The 21,056-nt window shown below is 41.4% G+C and overlaps 1 protein-coding gene across 1 annotated transcript in view; it reads right to left on the bottom strand.

Moving 5' to 3' along the window:
* The window catches only part of jarid2b (jumonji, AT rich interactive domain 2b), a 113,235-nt gene that overhangs the window by 47,331 nt on the left and 44,848 nt on the right, over positions 1 to 21,056 (bottom strand). The window contains exons 2-3 of the mRNA XM_057354174.1: positions 10,643 to 10,775; positions 3,957 to 4,080 (exon numbers count right to left, since the gene is read on the bottom strand). Of these exons, the coding sequence (XP_057210157.1) occupies positions 3,957 to 4,080; positions 10,643 to 10,775 (257 nt within the window). The remainder of the gene's footprint in view (positions 1 to 3,956; positions 4,081 to 10,642; positions 10,776 to 21,056) is intronic.

Genomic DNA, 21,056 nt, shown 5'->3' with positions numbered 1-21,056 from the left:
GCAACCTGGCCCAGCCCCCGCACCTGTGCCCTGTGTTTTTCTCTTTGCCTCTTATTCTTCCTGGGTGTATTGGAGACCAGGTGTGAGAGACGTTGGCACCGCCTCAATCGGACTCATAGTTACAGTCGATTGAGTGTTGGTACCAGATGCCCAAAAAGTTGCCCAGCACTATCCTTTTAAGACCAGGCCTCTCCTGAACGGGGGAAAACTGCCCACAATGCTTTGCGGTTGCAATGCTTCTCTTTTCTTCTCAGTTTCTCTTTATTTTCCTTCACACTTCCGTCTCTAAATGCAGAGCTGTTTTAAAGATGATTGATTCACAATTATAAAAGGGTTTTAAATGACAGACCAATTCCACAAGAATTTTCAACAAGAGAAAGATGTTTCGTGGAAGCCATTGAGCTGCATTAAAGGAACAGTTCACCCAAAAATGACAATTCTGTCATTGTTTACTCACAATCGGGTTGTTTCAGAACTGTATAACATTCTTTATTCTGCTGAACACAAAATATGGTATTTTGAAGAATGTGGGAAACTAAACAGTTCTGGGGCACCACTGACTTTTCCCTACAATGGAAGTCAATAGTGCCCCAGAACTGTTTGGTTTCAAACATTCTTCTAAATATCGTTCTTTGTGTTTAGCAGAACAATTTACACAGGATTATAACAACTCGAGGGTGTGAAAATGATTATGACAGAATTTTCATGTTTTGGTGAACTGTACCCAAATGAACGGACATGTATCCTACTAAACAAAAACCTGAAAAGACACAAATTATTCTAATCAATAGTGCAAACTTTACAAGTTCGCATTATTATGCATTTAAAAGATAATCTAAAAATATTGCCAGGCGGCTAAAATAAATAAAAAGGAATATTCAGCAGATTTTGCAATAAGACCAGGCCTCTCCTGAACAGGGGAAACTGCCCACAATGCTTTGCGGTTGCAATGCTTCGCGGTTGCAATGCTTCTCTTTACTTAAATCTTTTCTTCTCAGTTTCTCTTTATTTTCCTTCACACTATTTCAGCATCTTTTTGTCTCATTCCGTCTCTAAATGCAGAGCTGTTTTAAAGATGATCGATTCACAATTATAACAGGGTATTAAATGACAGGTAGACCAGAGGCAGGTGCTGCACGTCATATCTCTCTCAAAACTCAATGCACAGAAGGACTCTGGCTGAATGGTTTTTCATGAGGGGGTTGAAACGGACATCTGCTGGGGTCTGGTCGCAGCCGTGCGGCATTCCCGCGTCGCTTGGTGGGCGCTGGGCAGCGTCGCCTTTGAAGCGGCGTCTGTGCTCAGAGGTGTTTTGTTTCTCTGAAGCCGGTGGTGGGATTAATTCAGAGGAAGAAAAGCCTCTTCAGCGGGCCTAGGCAAGCGTGCTTGTGAGGGGGTTTATGGCACGCCATGAAAGTTGTGTCATTAAACATTGAGCCTGATGAATAGGTGTTCCATAGCGGCAATGCCTCCCATCTTTGTGAATACTGTGGGATTGAGCATTGAGTGCAACCATACATGCAGATCAAAGTCAAAGCCTGTTTGAGAGATGATGGGGGACTTAAGAATTTGTAACCTACGGCAAAGGGATAGACTCGAACATTGGGTCGTGTATGGATTAAGACATCAACAATAATACATCAGGACTCTTCCAAAACCTAGTGAGCTGCCGCAGTTGTCCGCTGTCTATAAAAGCATCTTCAATTCAATTCTCCAGCCTACCCTTTACATTGGGAGCATGCCTTTGATGTCTTAACATTGCACGGAACTCTCGGATGTGTCTGAGAAGCAGCTAACATGGCAAAGTACCCAGAAAAGATCCTGCAATGCATTTTGAGATGCTCGAGAGTCTTTTTGCAAGCTTGCAGCTTAATGCACCATAGCTTTAATGTATACATGCCGTTCCTTATCAGGACTGCTTCTATCACAGAGCCGTTCATCTTAATCATTAAAAAAATAAACAGGACATTTATTTTCAGTACATAGCTCCAGCCCCAGACCCTAACTGAGTTTGAAGTATATAGTAGGAACATTTTCAAAGGCATTCAATACAAGCAATCTGACCATTGCTTTAACAATAGAATGGAATAGCAAGACACAAAACCAAAAAATAAGCACAATCAAGTATAAAGACAGTGAGTTTGCTCCTTTGTGTTTGAAATACTAAAAATGAAAATTGTGTGTGTACTTTTTGACTGAAAACGTCATTTTAAGGCTGTTTTATAAATTACTGATTGGCTTCAGAAGACCTGGATTGTGTTGTAAATTACAGCGAATCCCTTTATAATGCATTTATAGTATTTTTACATCCCGTTGGAAGCTTGAAAGTCTCCATTCATTATAATTGCATGATAAAAAACAAGCAACTTTTCAAAGCATTTACATGAAATGTAAGCATGTCACACAAGGTTGAAAAACCATGAAGGTAAGTAAACAGATTGTGATTTTTAGGCAAGCTATTCCTATTCCTAACCATTTAAATCTTCCATCTTCAATTAATATTATGCAAAACACACGATTGTTTGCATCACTTGCATCCAAACCCAATTGAAGGTCAATTGAAGAATGATGGAGGCCCTTAAAATGCACCATGTGGCCCCTATGCACTACTTATTTTTGAGGATCTTATTTTTTCAGATCCACTTCCTCCTTCTCATACCATTTTCAGGTCTTAAAGGTACGGCCGCAGAAAGCCACTTTTTCCCTCTGTCCATTTAGATTTTTCTTCAGAGCCATTACAATTTGACGATTACAAAATCTGAAATTACAAGAGCTAATTGAGTACTGTGACTTAATAGCACTCATTCCTCTTCAAATTTATTAGAAAATGTTTCAGTGCGTCTTAGGGCATTTTCACACATAAGGGTTTGTTTCGGAACCTGGTGCGTTTTCTCTCTTGGTTCGATTCGTTTAGGCATATGTGAACACGGCAATCGCGCTAGGATCCGCCCCAAAACAATCGCTCCGAGACCGCCTGAACAAGGTGGTCTCGACCCGATTGCAAGCGAACTCTGGAGCGGTTCGGTAGACGTGTGAATGCCATCCGACCCAACGGACCAACGAACCAGACTGTATCACAATGTATGATGGGTAATTATGTAAAGTTGCGTGACGCAAAAGGGATTGTTTTGCTAATGGCTCCCTGTAACAATGTTCAAAGTAAGGAGGGAAGGAGGCGAGAACCGGCGAACGTTAAACCAAACTTTTAATAAAATAAACAAACAACAAAACGAAAGTAAAGTGCTGACAGCTCCTTCACAGTCGACTGCCGGCCACACAAAAACAATAAAACATAACATAAAATCCAGGCCTGGTTCTCTCTCGTCCTTCTCCTCCTTTTATGCTTCCCGAACTCCGCCGTGAGAAACGCGCAACGCGCAGCTGACGCTCATTATCACTCGCATTACCGACCGGAAAATAAACAGATGCACTCTGACCAATCGAAGGAGAGTTTACTCGCACGTGACTTTTATTAACAAAGTTTGGTCCGTTTGGAAATATTGCCTTGTGAATGCAAACCGAACTAAAATAAATTTCAATATTGTAGCGATTTAACCCCCGGTTTCGGAACAAAGCAATCGATACATAGGTGTGAAAACGCCCTTAAAGTGACAACCGTGACGGAACATTAATTACCACTTGTAATAAGGTCTTCAGACTCCTTTCAATTAAGCTACATTTTTCTTACTACAGATATGGCCATGCGTCATTTTCTGCTAAATAAAGCCAGAAACGAGAGGAAACAAGCTAAGTCAAAAACAGCCCAGCTGACATCACGAGACAGCCACAACTTTCTCAGAATAACGCCGTCCTGTTTCATACTCACTTTTTCAGCTTGAGAAAATTGCTACCTCAGCTTTCCTCAGCTTGAGTTATCCACCAGGGAACCAACCAAATCTTTAACACTGACCTCTGAGAGAGAGAGAGAAAGAGAGGGGAAAAGAGAGATCACTCACCTCTTTTTGGCCGGGTAGTCCTCAGAATACTCACTGCCTCCATCTGTACTCTGAGAGCGTGACCCGTCCTCCTTATGTCCTCCTTTAGACCCACATCCATTCAGCTGCCCTTTTGACAAGGAAGCTGTACAGACAGAGAGAGAAACATCAGAAACTGAGAAGGAGCAACAGTCTCCAGATGTGACGCGTCAAGTAATCGAATTTAGCGTGAAATATCATCACTCGGGTGCACTTTCAATGTAATAATGCACCAAGCAGAACTGTAATGGATCACTTGTGTAAAATGGAAAGGGAGGAGGGGGATTCATCTGAAGTTTAGTACACGGAGTAAAACCAAAGGAAAAAAGGCCTAAGTGAGAATTTTTGGACAAGTGATGAAAATCACTTTAGGCAAGCAGAAGTGAAACAAACTTTGGTGAAACAAACAACTTCTAAACTCACTTAACTCACTCATTAGGATCAATATTTTTACTAGTAAGCTTGCAGTAGAAAACCTCTAAAGAATTTATTTTGGTTTAACTCCCACTGACACTTTTCACATTCATTGATCTCGACTGTGTAGCTCTGCTTGTGTATCTGCTCGACAACGCTAGTATTAACTTATATAAAACGCTTTCACACTACATAAACAATGAGAGAGAATGGGTGCTAGATGTGGTCGATATCAAAAGCAGCTTTATTTAAATTAATAACAGCCCCAAAAAGACAAGAAAGGATGCTAGAAGGAAAACAAGCCTGGACAGCCAGCTGTGAGAGAGATAAACCGCAGTATGTCATAGCGAATCTTCAAATGAACTCTGGAGCTCTGCGGTAGGTTAAACTTTGCTTCTTCATCTGAGAAAGACTTTAAAGTCAAAAACTGTCATTATTCATGTTATTCACCAAAGTTTTGTCACCATTGTTGTTGTTGTTCACATAACTTTTGTAGTACATGTCATGACATCATCTGAAGGAAAGATTATCAGTAAATACCAACTTAAAGGTGCAATGTGTAAGATTAAGCAGTATCTATTGACAGAAATGCAATACAGTATATAATAGACATAACTATGTCTTCAGAGGTGTATAAAGACCTTACATAATGAAGTGTTATGTTTTTACCATCTTAAAATGAGCTATTTCCATCTACATACACCGCGGGTCCCCTTGCATCAAATTCACCATGTTGTTTCTATAGTAGCCCTAAACGGACAAACTGTTCTACAGAGCGCGTTTGATAAATATATAGTCTTCTTCGACACGAAAAAGATGCGAAAACATGACGACAGCTTAAGCATGTGTCAGCCACCGTAGCGCTTCGAAAGGGAGGGGTGAGCGGTGGAGTGAGCGTAGGTTGTAATTCGCAACCTCACCACTAGATGGCGGTAAATTTCATACACTGGGCCTTTACATTTTAGTGGTTAGCCTTCAGAAGATGTCCAATACAGTCATAATGACTTTTAAAGAACTGGTTACTATAAACTGTTGTTGTATGAACATCCTGATGAGGAATATTAAAGCCTGATGTAAGGGTGACAAGGATATTTGGGTGAACTAGTCCCGGAATCGACAACCATTCCCAGAGCTGTGGCTCAAATCTCTAAACAGCTGGAGAACAAAGAAACTACAATGAAGTCGCTCTCAAACACATATACGAAAAGCTATAAAACATGTTTTTTCCTGTGCGCAGGCCACCATGGCTGGACTTCAAAGAGTGCGAGTCGAGTCTTAAGTGGTTCGTTCTCGTGGGACCAAACGCTGCATTTGAGAATGCTGAAAATTGGGACGGTTTGCAAATCCGCAAAAAAGCACCCGTGTCCTATATTTCAAACGAGTCGCGAGCTCACGAACGGCCGCCTTCCTCCAGCCAAAACTCCAGAGAGCCGGCCAAGCCGAGCCATCGTGGGCGGAGAGGGATCAGATGTAAACAGCTCAACGCGAGCTGCTCGCTTTCCTCGACGTGCTTTACATATGTTGGTCTCACTTGAGTGCCTGTGTGAAAGACAGTCTGAGTCTCGCGGAGCCAAACGTCCCGTATCTCTCTCACGCTTGTGATGAGAGCACGATGGTTTATCCACCGTCTGTCCTAATCATATTTATACGTGTTTAACTAAGCCAATCGACTCACTGCGTTCCCCCCCTGGTTTCCAGAGAGAAGGATGGTGTGTGTGTGTGTGAGCGGTGCCGTACGAGGCTATGATGTGAGACCCATTAGTTAATGTTGTGTAATGACCGAGTCGGAACGAATGGCGAACTGCGGTGAGGGAGCATCATGTCACGGGCCTGATGCTCGGAGCATAATTACAACACCAAACACAGTTCTAGACTAATCACGCCGACATTTTTAATGGAACACCAGTTTTCGGCTCTAGGTCGGTGTATCCAACCGAATCCTAAACGGATGGAATGATGGGCTTCAGGAACACAACAGCCGGCCAGCATCTGTCTAGATCTGTCATCACTAGGGTTGGGAACCGAGAACCGGTTCCTATCCAGAACCGGGTCTGTAAAAAGAACTGGAACCGTGAGCAATTTACAAGTTCCTTGCCCCACCGTTTCCCATAAAGGATGTCACAAAGCAAACAGAAACGCAGCGCCGCTTCTTTAATCACTGAAAAGATCATTTTCAATGACTGTACACGCACTCCACAGACGCGTCACGCCTTTCACTGACGAACATAACAGTTTCCATGGTTGTACGCGCACCCCACAGACACGTAGCACCACGTCGTTGCCGAACACATCGTTGACTGTATGCGCACTCCACAGACTCGTCGCGCCTCGTCTTGCCGAACACAACGTTTTCCAGTATGTGCACTCACGTCCTTGATAACTCTGCACGTTGTTTTGTTTGAATGTACACATACTGTCAGCGCGCAGCTCCTGCTACCACTAAATTACATTATACTTGTTTCATGTTGTCATTTACATACTGATCAATCGGTATGTACCACAAAATAAGTACACTGCTGTTGTTATGTACATGGGAGGGTTAGATTATTTAATGTACATGTCATTTCAAGAGAGATAAACAAAGTGATAGAAAAAACTTATTTTAATGCATTTGAAATGTTAAAAATGTGGAAAGGACTCACTGCATCTCACCCTCTCCTGGACTGCATTTATTATTTGTGAAATAGAGATCAATGTGTGCATACATCGAATGTGTATGACAGTTAACATTTAAAAACAAAATGTTATTCATTTTGTTTAATATGTCATTACTTTAGGGAAATGAGCAACTGTTTAGCCCTCATCAGACTATTTGGATGTTATTGATAGTGTAAAAACATCAACTTTAAAGCACATGTGATTGATGGATTAGCATTACTCAACATTACTTACTACCTTACAATGAGCAACACTACATTCAATTAAGATAAAATAGTTAAAAAATAATACTTAATTTAAATGGAACCGGAATCGGAACCAGGAATCGTTAGGCAAAAATGGAACCGGAATTGGAAAATTTCTTATGAAACCCAACCCTAGTCATCACATGTGGCTGGACGTGTGGAGACTCTCCATCACTGGCTAACTCAAAAGTGATTGTGATTGTTGCGTATGTGTGGTTTGGATTTGTGCATTGACCACAAACAAGATATGCTTGGGCTGAGATGTTCTACGTTTCCCAGCATCCCACTTTAAAGGGGTCATATGACATGGCTAAAACGAATATTATCGTTTGTTTTAGATGTAATGCAATGTGTATACACAATTTAAGGTTAAAAACGCCGTATTTTCCACATACCATGCATGTTTGTATCTCCTCTTTGCCCCGCCTCTCTGAAACACGCAGATTTTGTACAAAGCTCATCGCTCTGAAAAGCGAGGTGTGCTATGATTGGCCAGTTAACCAGTGCGTAGTGATTGGTCAAATACTGCAAGCGTGTGACGGAAATGTAACGCCTCTTACCATATTTGGAACATCAGGTTCCAAAGCAATTGTACTGACAGGTACGCCCACCTTACTTGCGTATACATTTGGGGGGTCTTAGTCAAATCATACCACGAACTGATGTAGATTCGCCGGGGTGTGGTTACACGAGGCGTTTCAGGCAGGTCTGGGTGAGCATTCGCTTTTAGATAGAATGCATCTTTTGTTCCAACACTTTCATTTTTGCAATTTTACGTGTCTAATACATGCATGGGCAACTTATAACACACCAAAGACACAGAAAAACACGTGTTCACGCCATATGACCCTTTAAAAAGAACTGCAGTGAAGCAACCACAGAAATCAAATTTACACAAGTATTGCTCTGATGTATTGTGGACTGGAAAAGTGTCTCTGAAAAACAGAAAGAGCTTGCAAAATGTTGCAATAAAACGTGCCAAGTGTCACAGTTAGGCAGGAAGTTCAGAGTGGTAGGCTGACAGTGAAAAGTCACAGAAAGTGGACAGAAATGTTGGCCACAGGAAGCACAGTGACAGAGATGTGAAGATAGACAGTTGGTATGGCCGCTCTCCAATCTGCATTTCTCTGCTACACACTAAAAGCGTGAAGGCCAAAACTGGGATATTGTAAAAATGAAATACTGGGGTATTAAAAAAAACACAGACTGTTTTGTTGCAAACTGTTTGTATGTCCACGCACTGTAAAGGTTAGAATTGAATTAATCTGGTTAACCAAAACATCATTAAAGGGATCGTTGATTTCCAAAAATGAAAACTCTGTCATCATTTACTCACCTTCGAGTTGTCCTAAATGTGTATACATTTCTTTGTTCTGTTAAACACAAAATAAGATATTTTGAAGAATGTAGAACAGCAAACAGTTCTGGGGCACGTTTGACTACCATTGTAACTTTTCCTAATATGGTAGTCAATGGGGTCGAAGAACTGTTTGGTTACAAGCATTCTTCCAAATATCTTTCTCTGTGTTCAACCAAACAAAGACATTTATACAGGTTTGGAACAACTACAGAGGGAGTAATTCATGACAGAATTTTCATTTTTGGGTGAACTGGTATTTTAGATAATCTCAATGCTATTGTATATCAGATGTATTGAATTAAATTAAAACTACTCGACAGTTATTGATTCTTTGGGGATGCCTAGCAAAAGTTAAGTTGGGCCACATAGCGTTTGTTTATGTTACATTTCTGGCTATACCACACTAAAAGACAACCAAACTCGCTGTATCAGATGTGAACATGCAAGTCTTCCACATCAACCTGCATTAAAGGACCAGTCAGTGAAAACTAGTGGCGAGGTTGCAAATTGCAATCAACGGCTCACTCCGCCCCTCCCTTTGGAAGCAGTACGTCGGCTGATACAACTTGGCGAATTACAAGGGATAACGTATATCATCCAAAAAAATGACACACTGGAGCTTTAAACACTCTCTGCATACAGGGGGATTACCACTACATTATTGTGGTAATACAACAACAAGATTAAGAGCTATTTTGATAAAAGAGTGTTTGGCGAGTTTATTCAGTAACCCCTCAGCATGAGACTCGCTCTGAATGTTTACATTTGGAGTGTGGGGTTTGTCTTTAAACTGCTGTGGTTAGTCTCGCCGGGCAGCGCTGTGGACTACAATGAAAAGCTTTATCTGTCAACAGCTGAGCTGACAACAACTCTATTACAACTTTGCTGAATATTATAAACTATTGTCAGAGTAGACGACACAAACGAGACCGACACAAGGATTAAGAAATCTGTACAGCATGCTGTATGTTTGTTTGAAATGTTTTACTTCCATAATCAGGAATAGTTAAGATCATAAACGTGGGCATCACATACAGGAACACACCAGGTGGATCGAGGGAAAAGGAAAAATACGAGGGCTCAGTGAAATCACCTGAATTAAAAAGTCCTTTCAGAGGCCTTTATACTTTTGAAAACAGTTTTAATGTTTTACTTACGAAAACAATACACAATGACTCACGCGCAACACCACCAGCAGCACATATTAAGTAAACAATGAAGTAAACCTCTTTGTTTGCATCACACCAATACTGTGACTAACGTCCATAAGAATAGTCAACTGACAGAAGCTCGCAACTTGTAAAAGGGGATACAGTATCGCTTCGATTTTATTCCTTTCATTTTGCTTTCTTTTTCCCAATTGAGAGATAAAAAGGTTTAGCCCCGGATCAAGAGAAATATTTCCCCCGGTCTCCATCTCGCTGTTCAAACGTATACGTATGAGGTCTGTTCTTTGTTCCCTTCAGAGCCTCTGAGCTCTTTCTAGTGAAAGCTCTGACTTTCTGAGGCCCGTGTGAAGTGAAGTCCCAGAGTGCCGAGCTGTAGCGTCAGACACGCTGCTATCAGACAACTTCCAAAGCTCTAAAGTAAACTGGATCATATGACACTTTTACTCTCTGACACATACACTCGCTGGAAATTTCCTAAGGAGATTCATTTAAACAGACACTGGGAGATTAAACCAAACTTTTTCATCACAGCTTTATCTTTAACCTAAACTCGAAGCCTTTTAGAACCCATTTAGTCATTTATAAGGATTTATTATAATATAAAAATGGATTATTATTACACACTACATCCATTTATCAAGGCAATATGAAACTCTTTTTAACAAACTTCTGTGCAGATGGCATTTGCCTGCTGGTTGCTTACATTCCTAAGCCAAAAGATAGAAAGACCTTAAAGTCTTTATAATAGTTTGAATATGGCTTTCATAATAAAAGACTGGAATTTTTGTCAGATGAAAAGGGGGCTGTGAAGTCGTGGCTCACCGTTGGGGCTTTTTCCATTGCTGAGGCCGTCACAGATCTGCCGCTTCTGTGCGCTCTTAAACTCCTTCAGCGAGAGATAAAGCACCTTCCGCACCACCCGCTCCTCCGACCAGGGCATCCCATCATTATCATCCTGCAAAAAGAGAGAAAGAGGGGGAAGATCAGCACAACAATAGCGTAACCATACAAGGAATTGACAAATATTAGTGTCAATAAAACCATTTAACTAGAAAAACCAATGATGTTCTAATATAAACAAAAAACACTCAAATACACAAACTATTTGATGCTATATTAGTGTATTTGTGCTACAGAAATGGTCTAATCACTCGAGTAATGTAAGTTAATAAGAGCGTTCTGTAATCAATTAGGAAATGGCTTTGTTACAAAGCTACATGTACAGAAATGATGACCTGGCACAAAACGAAATTTGAATTAATTCATGTAAATGTAAAAGGTAACTGAATCAAGACAACAGGACCTGAATAAATTAACTCCGTTTTAATACTAATTATGCACTGGTTTTATGACTGGAAAACCATTCACAAGACAAGTCATATAATAACAAGAATCTTACAAAATACTAGAAAAGTATTTTCTAGGGCTGTCAAACGATTAATCGCATCCAGAATAAAAGTTTGTGTTTACATACGTCTGTGTACTGTATATATATATATATATATATATATATACATAGGCGTAATTTGCGGGTGGATGGGTGGGTCATGTCCCCACCACTTTTTGCCAAAGTCAGTTTTGTCCCCACCACTTATTGTAAGAAATAAAAAATACGGAGCGTCTATTTACCGTGCAAGTAGCCCGCTTTGTAAGCAGAGGCTATTTATACTAACCCCGCCCATCAGTTTCAGACTGGAATAGACAAAATGTAAGAAAGGCGCATGAAGCTTAACTGCTCCGGTGGCGTAGAGCGCAAAGCAAGTGTCACCTGCTTCATGTCGTCGTGGGTTCGCGACTGCTGTTTGCTGAACTTTTTCCCTATCACATATCAAATTGTAAAGGTATTAATTTTTAATAAAATGATGAAAATATTTGAAAATGTCTGTTCAAGTCATACATGTACCAAACATTTTGCGCTTAATTGCACTTTGGTGCTATATATTCGTCCTTATTGTTCTCGACATGCGGTTGCTATCGCCTATTGCAAGATTAATTACATTTTGATACTTGATAGAAAACTCCAATAAATGGAAAAAGTCACAACTTTGTAGTTTCATGAGTTCAAAACAAAATTTAGAAAGTTTGTTGTATATTTGTAGCCTATCAGGCAATTTCCCCTGTATACTTGAATGTTTGTCCTTATTAGCAGGGGGTTGTCAGACACCAAATCTTTAACATGGGGAAAACACACATTCGTTTCAGTAGTTTTTGTTTCATCACGAATTAATACGTTTAATTACGTACGGCAACAGCCATCCTTACATAATAGTTTACAAAACAAATGGAAGCAGATCTGATATGTGATGTGAAAATTTAGAATAGTGAGATCAGCGGATTCGAACCTGCTTCATCACAGTGTCAATATTACTTGTCACACGTCTTTCGCACTAACGTTACGCAACTGAAGCCGTCGATAAAGCGCGCAGCTTTTATACTGTTTTCTAGAGGAGTCACCTACATGTTTCACGCTTGTGACGTCCATGAATATTCCCAACGAGTTCTTACAGAAACAATTGATTAAAGTATTGTTTGTGTCGTCTTTGTCCCCACCACATTTCAAAACAAAGTTACGCCACTGTAATAATATCATATATATATATATATATATATATATATATATAATACAATATCATATATTTGTATTTATAAACACATACACATGCATACAATATTTTCATGTGTTTATTAATATTTACCAATCATTTAAATAACAAATGTTTATTTTTTTATATTTTTCTTAAATGCATGTATCTGTATGCGTTTATAAATACAAAATTAACATGCGCAATACACAGACATGTATCATATAAACACAAACTTTTATTCTGTATGTGATTAATCGTGAATTCATCGTTTGACAGCCCTAGTATTTTCTGAAAGAAATATCAGTGTAAAAAAGCAAATAGGAAATTGTCAAGATGAATTGAGGTTTTAGGCTTCGAGTCTGCCTAAATAAAAAAGCACCATTAGAGCCGTTTTGATGTCGTGAAACTGTCAGCTAAACACAAGAATAAAGACGTGTCACCGTTATTGTTGTGTAGAAAAATCACGATTCAGCATGCAAATAAGTACCAGAAAGCAACCAAATGCAATTCTCTTTGCACACATTGCAGTGACATCATTGCTGTCACTTGACATCATTGCTTTCACTTTAAAATGAAAAAATGATCTATGAAAGGCCCAAACAAAAAGCTCCAAACAGATGCAAGTTATACAATTCAAATAACTTGAGGAAGTAAACAATAAAACGTTACCACTCTCACAGACAACGACTGCATTTTCCTCTATTCTCTCAGTCATCTTGAGAGGAAGACTTTCCTGTGTCATGAAGGCGGGGGAAATACAGTACTTACAGTAACGGTACAATACTGAGGGGAAATACGTCAGCTAAAAATCTAATCAGATAGACAGTTGAAGCAACATGCAAGGAGGTGTGACAATCCAGTCAAGCGACCACAACCAGGCAGTGTTATGACCCAGTGTCTCACCTTGGTAAATCCTGTAAAGAGCTGTGTGTAAAGATTTGTTAAACTACCGAAACTACACGTTTTACACATCCAGAAGAAAACATGAATGATGCCTGGCTGACAATGTTGTCAACACCGCAATGCCACCATGTTAGCGGTGGCTGCTGACTGGTTCAATTCACTCCCCTTATAACCGTGATATGATGAGTATAATGAATTACTTAAAGTTATCTCATTACACGTGAGATGCATTGCACAATGACTCTGAATTTGCTCCTCTGAATCATTAAATTCACAAGGAAATTCCGACAACTGGACGAATTTGTAGAAAAGGCCCAATTAAAAGTGTTAGTTTCGAGCGGTGCCATTGTTTCCTGTGGGGTTAAGCTGAAGGCGGGGCTGAGGGAAACAAAAGGCATATGAGTGTGTGTAGGTTCCTGTGCGGGGGCTGACACTGACAGGTGAACATCACATCTCCCAGCAGACACGTCAACAAACACACACACATCTCGAGACTGCTCCACGCACTGATGCACTGCAGAAGGCTGACAGCAGCTGATTGGGCGTGTGGTGTGTGAAACCGCCAGAGCACCTCGTTAGTGCGCGCACACACACTTTTACACACCTGCAGACGCGCAACACACACACACACACACACACACATGTATATGCAGACAGAGCTCGGCTCAAAATAGTCTGCATACAAAGCCGCAGCTCAACCACACTGCTGCTCTCTCAGACACCAGAATTAGCAAACGATACAAAGTGTCACTTTTAGAATTAACTACATGTTATTGCTCTAATATGCCACCGCAGGGTCCTTTGCCAAGAGACGCAATAATATTCATGCGTGTGTGTTTGTAGAGAACGCTCCACACAGACGGCGTGTTGGGCTGAAGTGCGTGATGCTGTCACTGGATCCCAGGAGCACAATCCAGCAGGCTGCTGGGTAGGCAGCAATTACCCTACGCTTGCTATCACCTCGCGGTCTGGCGCCAAGCCAGCACTACTCTCTCAATAGTATTACTGCTCCGAGCGCACACACCTCACCCTTCTGAAAAACTCTTCTCTAAACTCCGAGTCGACCGCGATCGCTTGTACTTCGAGTCTGTGTTTTCTTTTTCTTTTCCACCCTCCTCTCTGTCCCCCTTCCCTTAAAACTTGGCAAGCCGCCACGCTTATTTCCTACTCGCGCTACATATTGCATTCCTGCTCAGGAAAATGCTGAGCTGGATATCGACGTTTACAGAGTCACAGAAGTTCAGCGCGGCTCACTACTCTGAAAAAGGAGAATGAGGACCGGTCCTGTTTGAGCGACGTCAAGGCACAGAGGCTGTGCGTAAATGCACATTTTCAACATTAGTTTGCGCTTTGGGGACGTTTAACTGGCAGGAGGCTTTCTGGAGTTAGCGTGACCGTTATTGCACAGATAAAATGTGGAGACGATTTAATACACCATTCCTCTAAACTCAATGCTTTTAATCACAACAAACTGACCTGAACAGACATCTCTTGGGAATGTTACATATATGAGAAAACACGACTATCAAAGAGTTGGCGACAGCAGTTTTATGTCAAATTTGGCAAAAAATGACTTCAGGAGATCAAATAAAATACATTTAAATTGCTTTAATAACATGCACAATTTAATAATATAGTCGAATTTAATACTTGACATGAACGCAAGTGCTTTAAGCTACACATACTCAATTTCACAGTTTGCTTTGAAAAAAACTTTGCTGAACAAGTTTGTTAAAGAGTACATAACATGAGATCATAAAAATTACATTTCATGCAGTGTGTCATGTTGCCGTGTTTGAAAGTAAGCAGTCTGCCAAGTTGTAAATCCGAAGGTGAATGAATAACAAAGTTATTGGCTTGGAAAAAAGGGAGTCGACTCTGAATCACACAAACGAGTCGTCCCTAGTCTGATTCTCGAACCGCTGTGATTTACATCACTACAGATAGTCCCCGCATACGTTTTGCTAGGACTGCCCGCGAACTTCACTCTTCTCCCCCAAACACTGTAGCTCGTGAGCCTCATTCGCGGTAGACCGATCACAGCAGACTAGACCATCTGACCAATCACATCAGACTAGGCTAGCGGAAAGGAGGGGATTAGACAGATGAATCGCGGAACGAATCATTTGAGAGTCAGTCAAGAAGTAAGTTAAGAATAACTACCTATTATAACGAAATAATAGTGTTTTTACACCTTCTATCTATGTACATAAACTTGTTGTTGGACACTCCATAAACCAAAGCAAGACCTTAAAAATGCCTAGTTATGTACTCTGTTGACATGTTATATGTTCCTAGTTATTAACAACAAATTTGGTTCTGGTTTAAAGGTGCAGTGTGTCATTTTTTTAGAGGATCTATTGACAGTTATGCAATATAATATACATAACTATGTCTTCACTGAGGTTTGTAACTGCCACATTAAGACAAAAACATGTTATGTTATGTACAACAAAACTGCGCACGTACAATGTGTTGGCCAAACATCAGCGTTTATGTACCCGTGTAAAGCATGTTTTTGGTTTTATGGTCACTATATATACAGCATGAGAGTAGGCCTCCAGTACGAGCACACAGAGGACAGTCTTCTGTCAAACAAAACTTGTCACGAAGACAGGTCCTGGCAGTTGCCGCGATGATCCCAGGCTCATTTAGGAGACGGAGATCTGGCACTTGCTAAGAGACGCCACTTACCCGCGGAGCACGTATGAACACCCACCCAGCCTCCCTAAAACCCCCTCTGCCCCATCCCGGAGGAGCTCGGAGCCTAGTTAATGAGTGCCAGGGTGTGCGACAGAGCGAGAAGCGTCCCTCATACACACACACCCCATCAGGCAGACAACCCAAGCGAGGCTCAGAACTCCCAGCATGCTTAGTGCTTCAATAAGTGCATATGCAATGACGACTCGAGAACCTGCAAGACAGATCATGTGACATCACGACTGTGCATTTTAACAGGCAAATGTAACCATACTGGGGCTGCACGATTAATCGTAAAGAAACCGCATGCGATTTGGTGGTTGGGTGCGATGTTTTATGCACAGTTTGTCAGTGAAGTACGGTTAAATGCAGATATAGCTGCATCCGAAAGCCAGAGGGCGCTCTCACGCAGAAACGCCAATGCTCCACAGAAGAACCACCACGCGTATAACCCGGAGATTTAGTCTTCCTATCTGCATCTGGCATCTTTCTATCACTATTTTTCAAGCCTCCTCAGGTATTTTCATGATAATAAAAAGGATATTTATAATGATGATGATGCTTTTTTAATGCACGTTATAAGCGACTCAAATGCGTAGTTCTTTCAGATGGAGCAGCACTTCCTGCTCATCACAGAGCCGTGCTTCACGAACAGCCGTGCATAAAACTTAATCGCAGTCTTTGCGATTTCACAACCACATCGATTTAATCGCGATTTGAATGGGACTTGCGAATAATCGTGCAGCCCTAAACCATACCTTTTCAAAAGGTTAAAGAAACGTGTATTTAATTAAGCAACAGATGTGAACTGAATGAAGCAACAGATGTGAACTGAACGAAGAATTTGTTTGTAACCGCCATTGAGCATGCATTTCCTGAACAGCCTTTGAAACTTCCCTTTTAATAGAAGTCGCTCTGCAAACATCCCCTCCAGAATGCCTGTTCAGAAGCGTTAGCAGACCATGTGTGTGAATGAACCATCCAAGACACACAAACACACCCCACGCAATGAATAAAGTTGATCTCTGAAATCTCAAGATGATCAACTGGTTGATTAAAATAGACTAGTCTAGTGACATTATCTAGATGGGTAATTCAATGCAAATGTCAACCTTAAGATGAATACGCCCTTTTCACAATGACGTCACTTAACTTCCGCCTTTTTGCAAAGCAGTGTATCATAACATCCGTCTTGCAACAAATAAGAAGAACAAGAAGAAGAAGAACTTCCGTTTTGCCGTCGCGCTGGAATTTAACAACAGTGAGAAAAAAAACTGACAGAACACGTATTCAAGTACTTATCCTAGCACCTTCGCTAACACAAAAAGAAAACAAAACCCTTACCTTCATAATCAAACAGGTACTGTTCAACGAAGAATTTGTATCCTTTCTCTAGCTTTGATCTTGTCGTTAGCAAAAATTTGTCTGCAAGACGTTGTACATCATACGTATTTGTGGCCACTTGGTAAACTCCATTCTGAGGCGCTAGCGGAAGTAACTTCTTCTTCTTGAGTTTTACTGGCGGTTGGCAAATCAGCTTATAGGTGCATTACCGCCACCTTATGAACTGGAGTGCTAGCGGAAGTAATGATACACTGCTTCGCGGCAGAACGGAAGATGCGTGACGTCATGTGAAAAGGGCGTATAAGGTAGCTCAGATGTAAATATTGGGTAGGTTAAATACGTAAAGTCACGTAAAGTCTCAAAGTTTTTAAACAATAGTTTTCCACAGTCAGATAAGTCACATCCACAATGGAATTGTCCATGACACAAAAATAAAGAAAGCCCATAAATATCGAACATATCTTAACATGTAATCATAATACATTTTAAAGCTGGCGGGAGGGGCGGGGGTCATACAATCTGGTAAGGGGGTGCTTTAAAACAGACTGAAAGCCTGTTCATATGAACACTGCTAAATATAGCAGCAAGGACCTGGATCTCATCAACAAAGAATGTGGGCCAAGCCCCAATCGAGATCGCTCTTTAAACATGCAGAAATTTGTTATAACATGAATGACTTAAAAGACAAAAAGAGAGAGAGGAAAAAAACAAGGCGAGTATTAAAGGACAAAATATTAAAACGCCTCCTTCCTCTATCCACACATGTACTCCAGATGCTGAAGAACCATCTGAGGAGAAAAAGAAACAAGCGCACTCCGATATTTGCTTGAGATTTGGGTCAGCACTGTTGTACGCACATCTGTGCTTACAGGGACTACTTTAAATGGATCCAAGGTGATTAGTCGATGACAAACAAGTCAGCCATAACCACAAAAAAACTAAAGAGCGTCTATGGGACGTATGATGTTTCTTTATGCTCAAAGCAAAAGCCACAGGAGCTGCTGAAGACTCAAAGGGGGTTGGTGATGAACCGTGACACCTCATTACAACTCCATACCTCACTACACTTGAATGTCCACAAAACACACGGACATCGAGGGTCCTCAAGGTGCATAAACAAGTAGCACTCTTAGCAGTGATCTTATATAAAATTTTCCACAAATACGAATCCAAAGCTGCCTCCAGGTTTTGTCCCTGCATGCTGAAGAATCGTCCGTAAAAACTTACCCTGAATAGCACCTTAAACCTGCTTATCTCAAATTAGAACCCACTAACATTTTAGGCTGGTTGTCGTGACAGTGTCCCTAGCCAGCATAGCCAGCAGGCTAGTTAGCGGATCCAAACAAGAACCAGAGCCACTGCGGCACAAATGAGCCCATGTAACCAGACGCTCCTATCTGCTCAAATTCCCTACGCTTCCGACGGGACTCCGGGTGCGCTTGCAGGAGCCCTGCGGGGTGGCGAAAGTGAGTCAGTGTCAAGGGACAGAAGCACAGTCATCATTTCCTCTCCGCTCTGTTAATCAGCTCAGCTCTAGCTCTGTGCCGCCGGGCAGCCTTGCTAAAGGCCGAAACCAGACACGCTTCAGTGACAAACTGCCAACGCGACGGCAACGGCCGACACGGGCGTTTTTAAGAGAGCCGCACGTTGGGTTTTTACGAAAAATAAATAAACGTCAGGCTGAGTTATGGGAGAGCGCAGGCTACCTTTAGAGTTACAGCTGGCCTAATAAAGAGAGGCTTTGTCAACAAAAGCTCCATGCACAACAACGGACCCTGACTGGGGCCCCACAGTCACTTCTGCTAGAGATCAAGAGTTAAAGGCTGGCCAGCTTTATGCTGACACATTAACAAAACAGATCTGTAACTCGGCAGTCTTTGAAAAAGCGAGCGAGACAAACAAGACGTCGTGACCCACAATGAGTGAAGGACTACAGTGGTGGTTCAGAAGCCATGTCAGTCATAGACAGTTCACCAAAAAGCAAAAATTTGGCTTGATCAAAATGAAGTAATTTCCTGCTTAGACAGGAAGAGGAGCTCAATTCGAAAAACAAAGACATCCACATTTCTCAGAGACTGAGCTCTCTTAAATGTTCTTGACCTGAATGCTATCTTCGTATTCTGAAGGGAGTTTTATTTTTAAGACAAATGTCACAGCACATATCTTACCAAAGACCACTAGCTCAAAAAACACTGTAATTACAGACACATGAAGAACAAGCCCAGATGACTTTTCCACACAGGCATGTTTTAAGAACCTCTAAATCCACCCCAAAGGTCCCAAGAACCCAGATCACGTTAACTTGATCCATTTAAATAGCTCATGATCTTTTAAGACACTTAACATCCTGTAGCCTGGCCAGAGGAAAGCGGTGTTAAAAAAACAGACATGATTTTCCACACTCACGTCGGGAGGACATCGAAGAAATGTATGATATTGTGCACACAGGAACTGGGCTCGGTCTACAAGCAATGCATCATTTACATTCGAGGCTGCGTACCGAAAAGATTTGACTATTCTATCTGACCACGAGGAGAACGAGACTGGCCCCGTTGAGCTGCCTTTCAATACAGCAGATATAGGTCAAGCTCGCACAAACCACACGGGGTGTATGTGGCCTAGTGTGCTTAAAGCGTGAGGAGAAACCATGAGAATGTCTGACACGCATATACACAACAAATGATTGGAGGAAGAGTGTGGGAGCTCCAGACAGAGGCAGTGATGTGTGACTGGGTGGAAACCACGCACGCACGCACAGCCAGAAACATGCACTTACAGCATGAGAGCTCTCCTGAGACCGGTCCTACTGGATCAGGGCTGCCAACCCTCACGCATTCGCCTTGAGACTCACGCAATTGACTGTTTTCTCACACTCTCACGCCAAACATTTTCTCACGCAGGAGTCGCACCCACCATTTTTTCTGTGGTGTGAAATAAAATTTGTTATAGAAATGCCTAAAAGCCTATTTGTAGTTTTTGGTGCTGCAAACTTTTTTCCTGAGCGGTCTAGCAGTGGTCCTCAATGTTAAAATAATGTGGCCATTGGCCAATCAAATGTAAGTAGGCGGGGGAGTTACTGTTTCCAGAGCCGGTGTGGTGACCAATCAAATCAAAGAAGACAGCTAAGGTTCGAGTGCAACGCACAACGTTCGAGGCTGAACATTCAACATCTTACCATATTTTAACAATAGAAATGTTTAGCGGTAGTATCCACTGATGCAAACGCCGTTTTAAATGGAAAATATGTCATTTACACGATTCATGTAATGTACACATATGTCATGTACACACACACATCATTATTTCTGGTTTTATTTCAGAAAGGCCTTTTACCGTTACATTTCAAGGTAAGAATGAAATTACAATGATTACGTCTTAAGAGAAACAAATGTTCATTTATAATGGTTTTAACTAAAATGAGACAACCTCGATGACGTATGCTGTAGGCAAATGTGACCTCCGGAGGGCACAGCTCTTGTCTGGTCTGTGCTCAGGGACAGTTCATGTAAAAATAATGAAAGTGATGAAATTGTTATCACAATACTTCTAATGCAAGGTTTTTGTGTTTTTATACAATTTTCCGCCATCCCATGCCCTCTGCAGTTTCTAGGCCCCTCCCGCAGGCCTAGAAATCTCACTCCAAGCTTATCTCAAAAGTTGGCAGCCCTGTACTGGATCAAAACACACAAAACCAACAGAATAAA

This window comes from Triplophysa rosa, linkage group LG16 (assembly GCF_024868665.1).
Source record: "Triplophysa rosa linkage group LG16, Trosa_1v2, whole genome shotgun sequence".
Classification (NCBI taxonomy): Eukaryota; Metazoa; Chordata; class Actinopteri; order Cypriniformes; family Nemacheilidae; genus Triplophysa; species Triplophysa rosa.
Note: the sequence above shows the minus strand (reverse complement) of the source record. Positions and strands in the feature narration are given on the sequence as shown.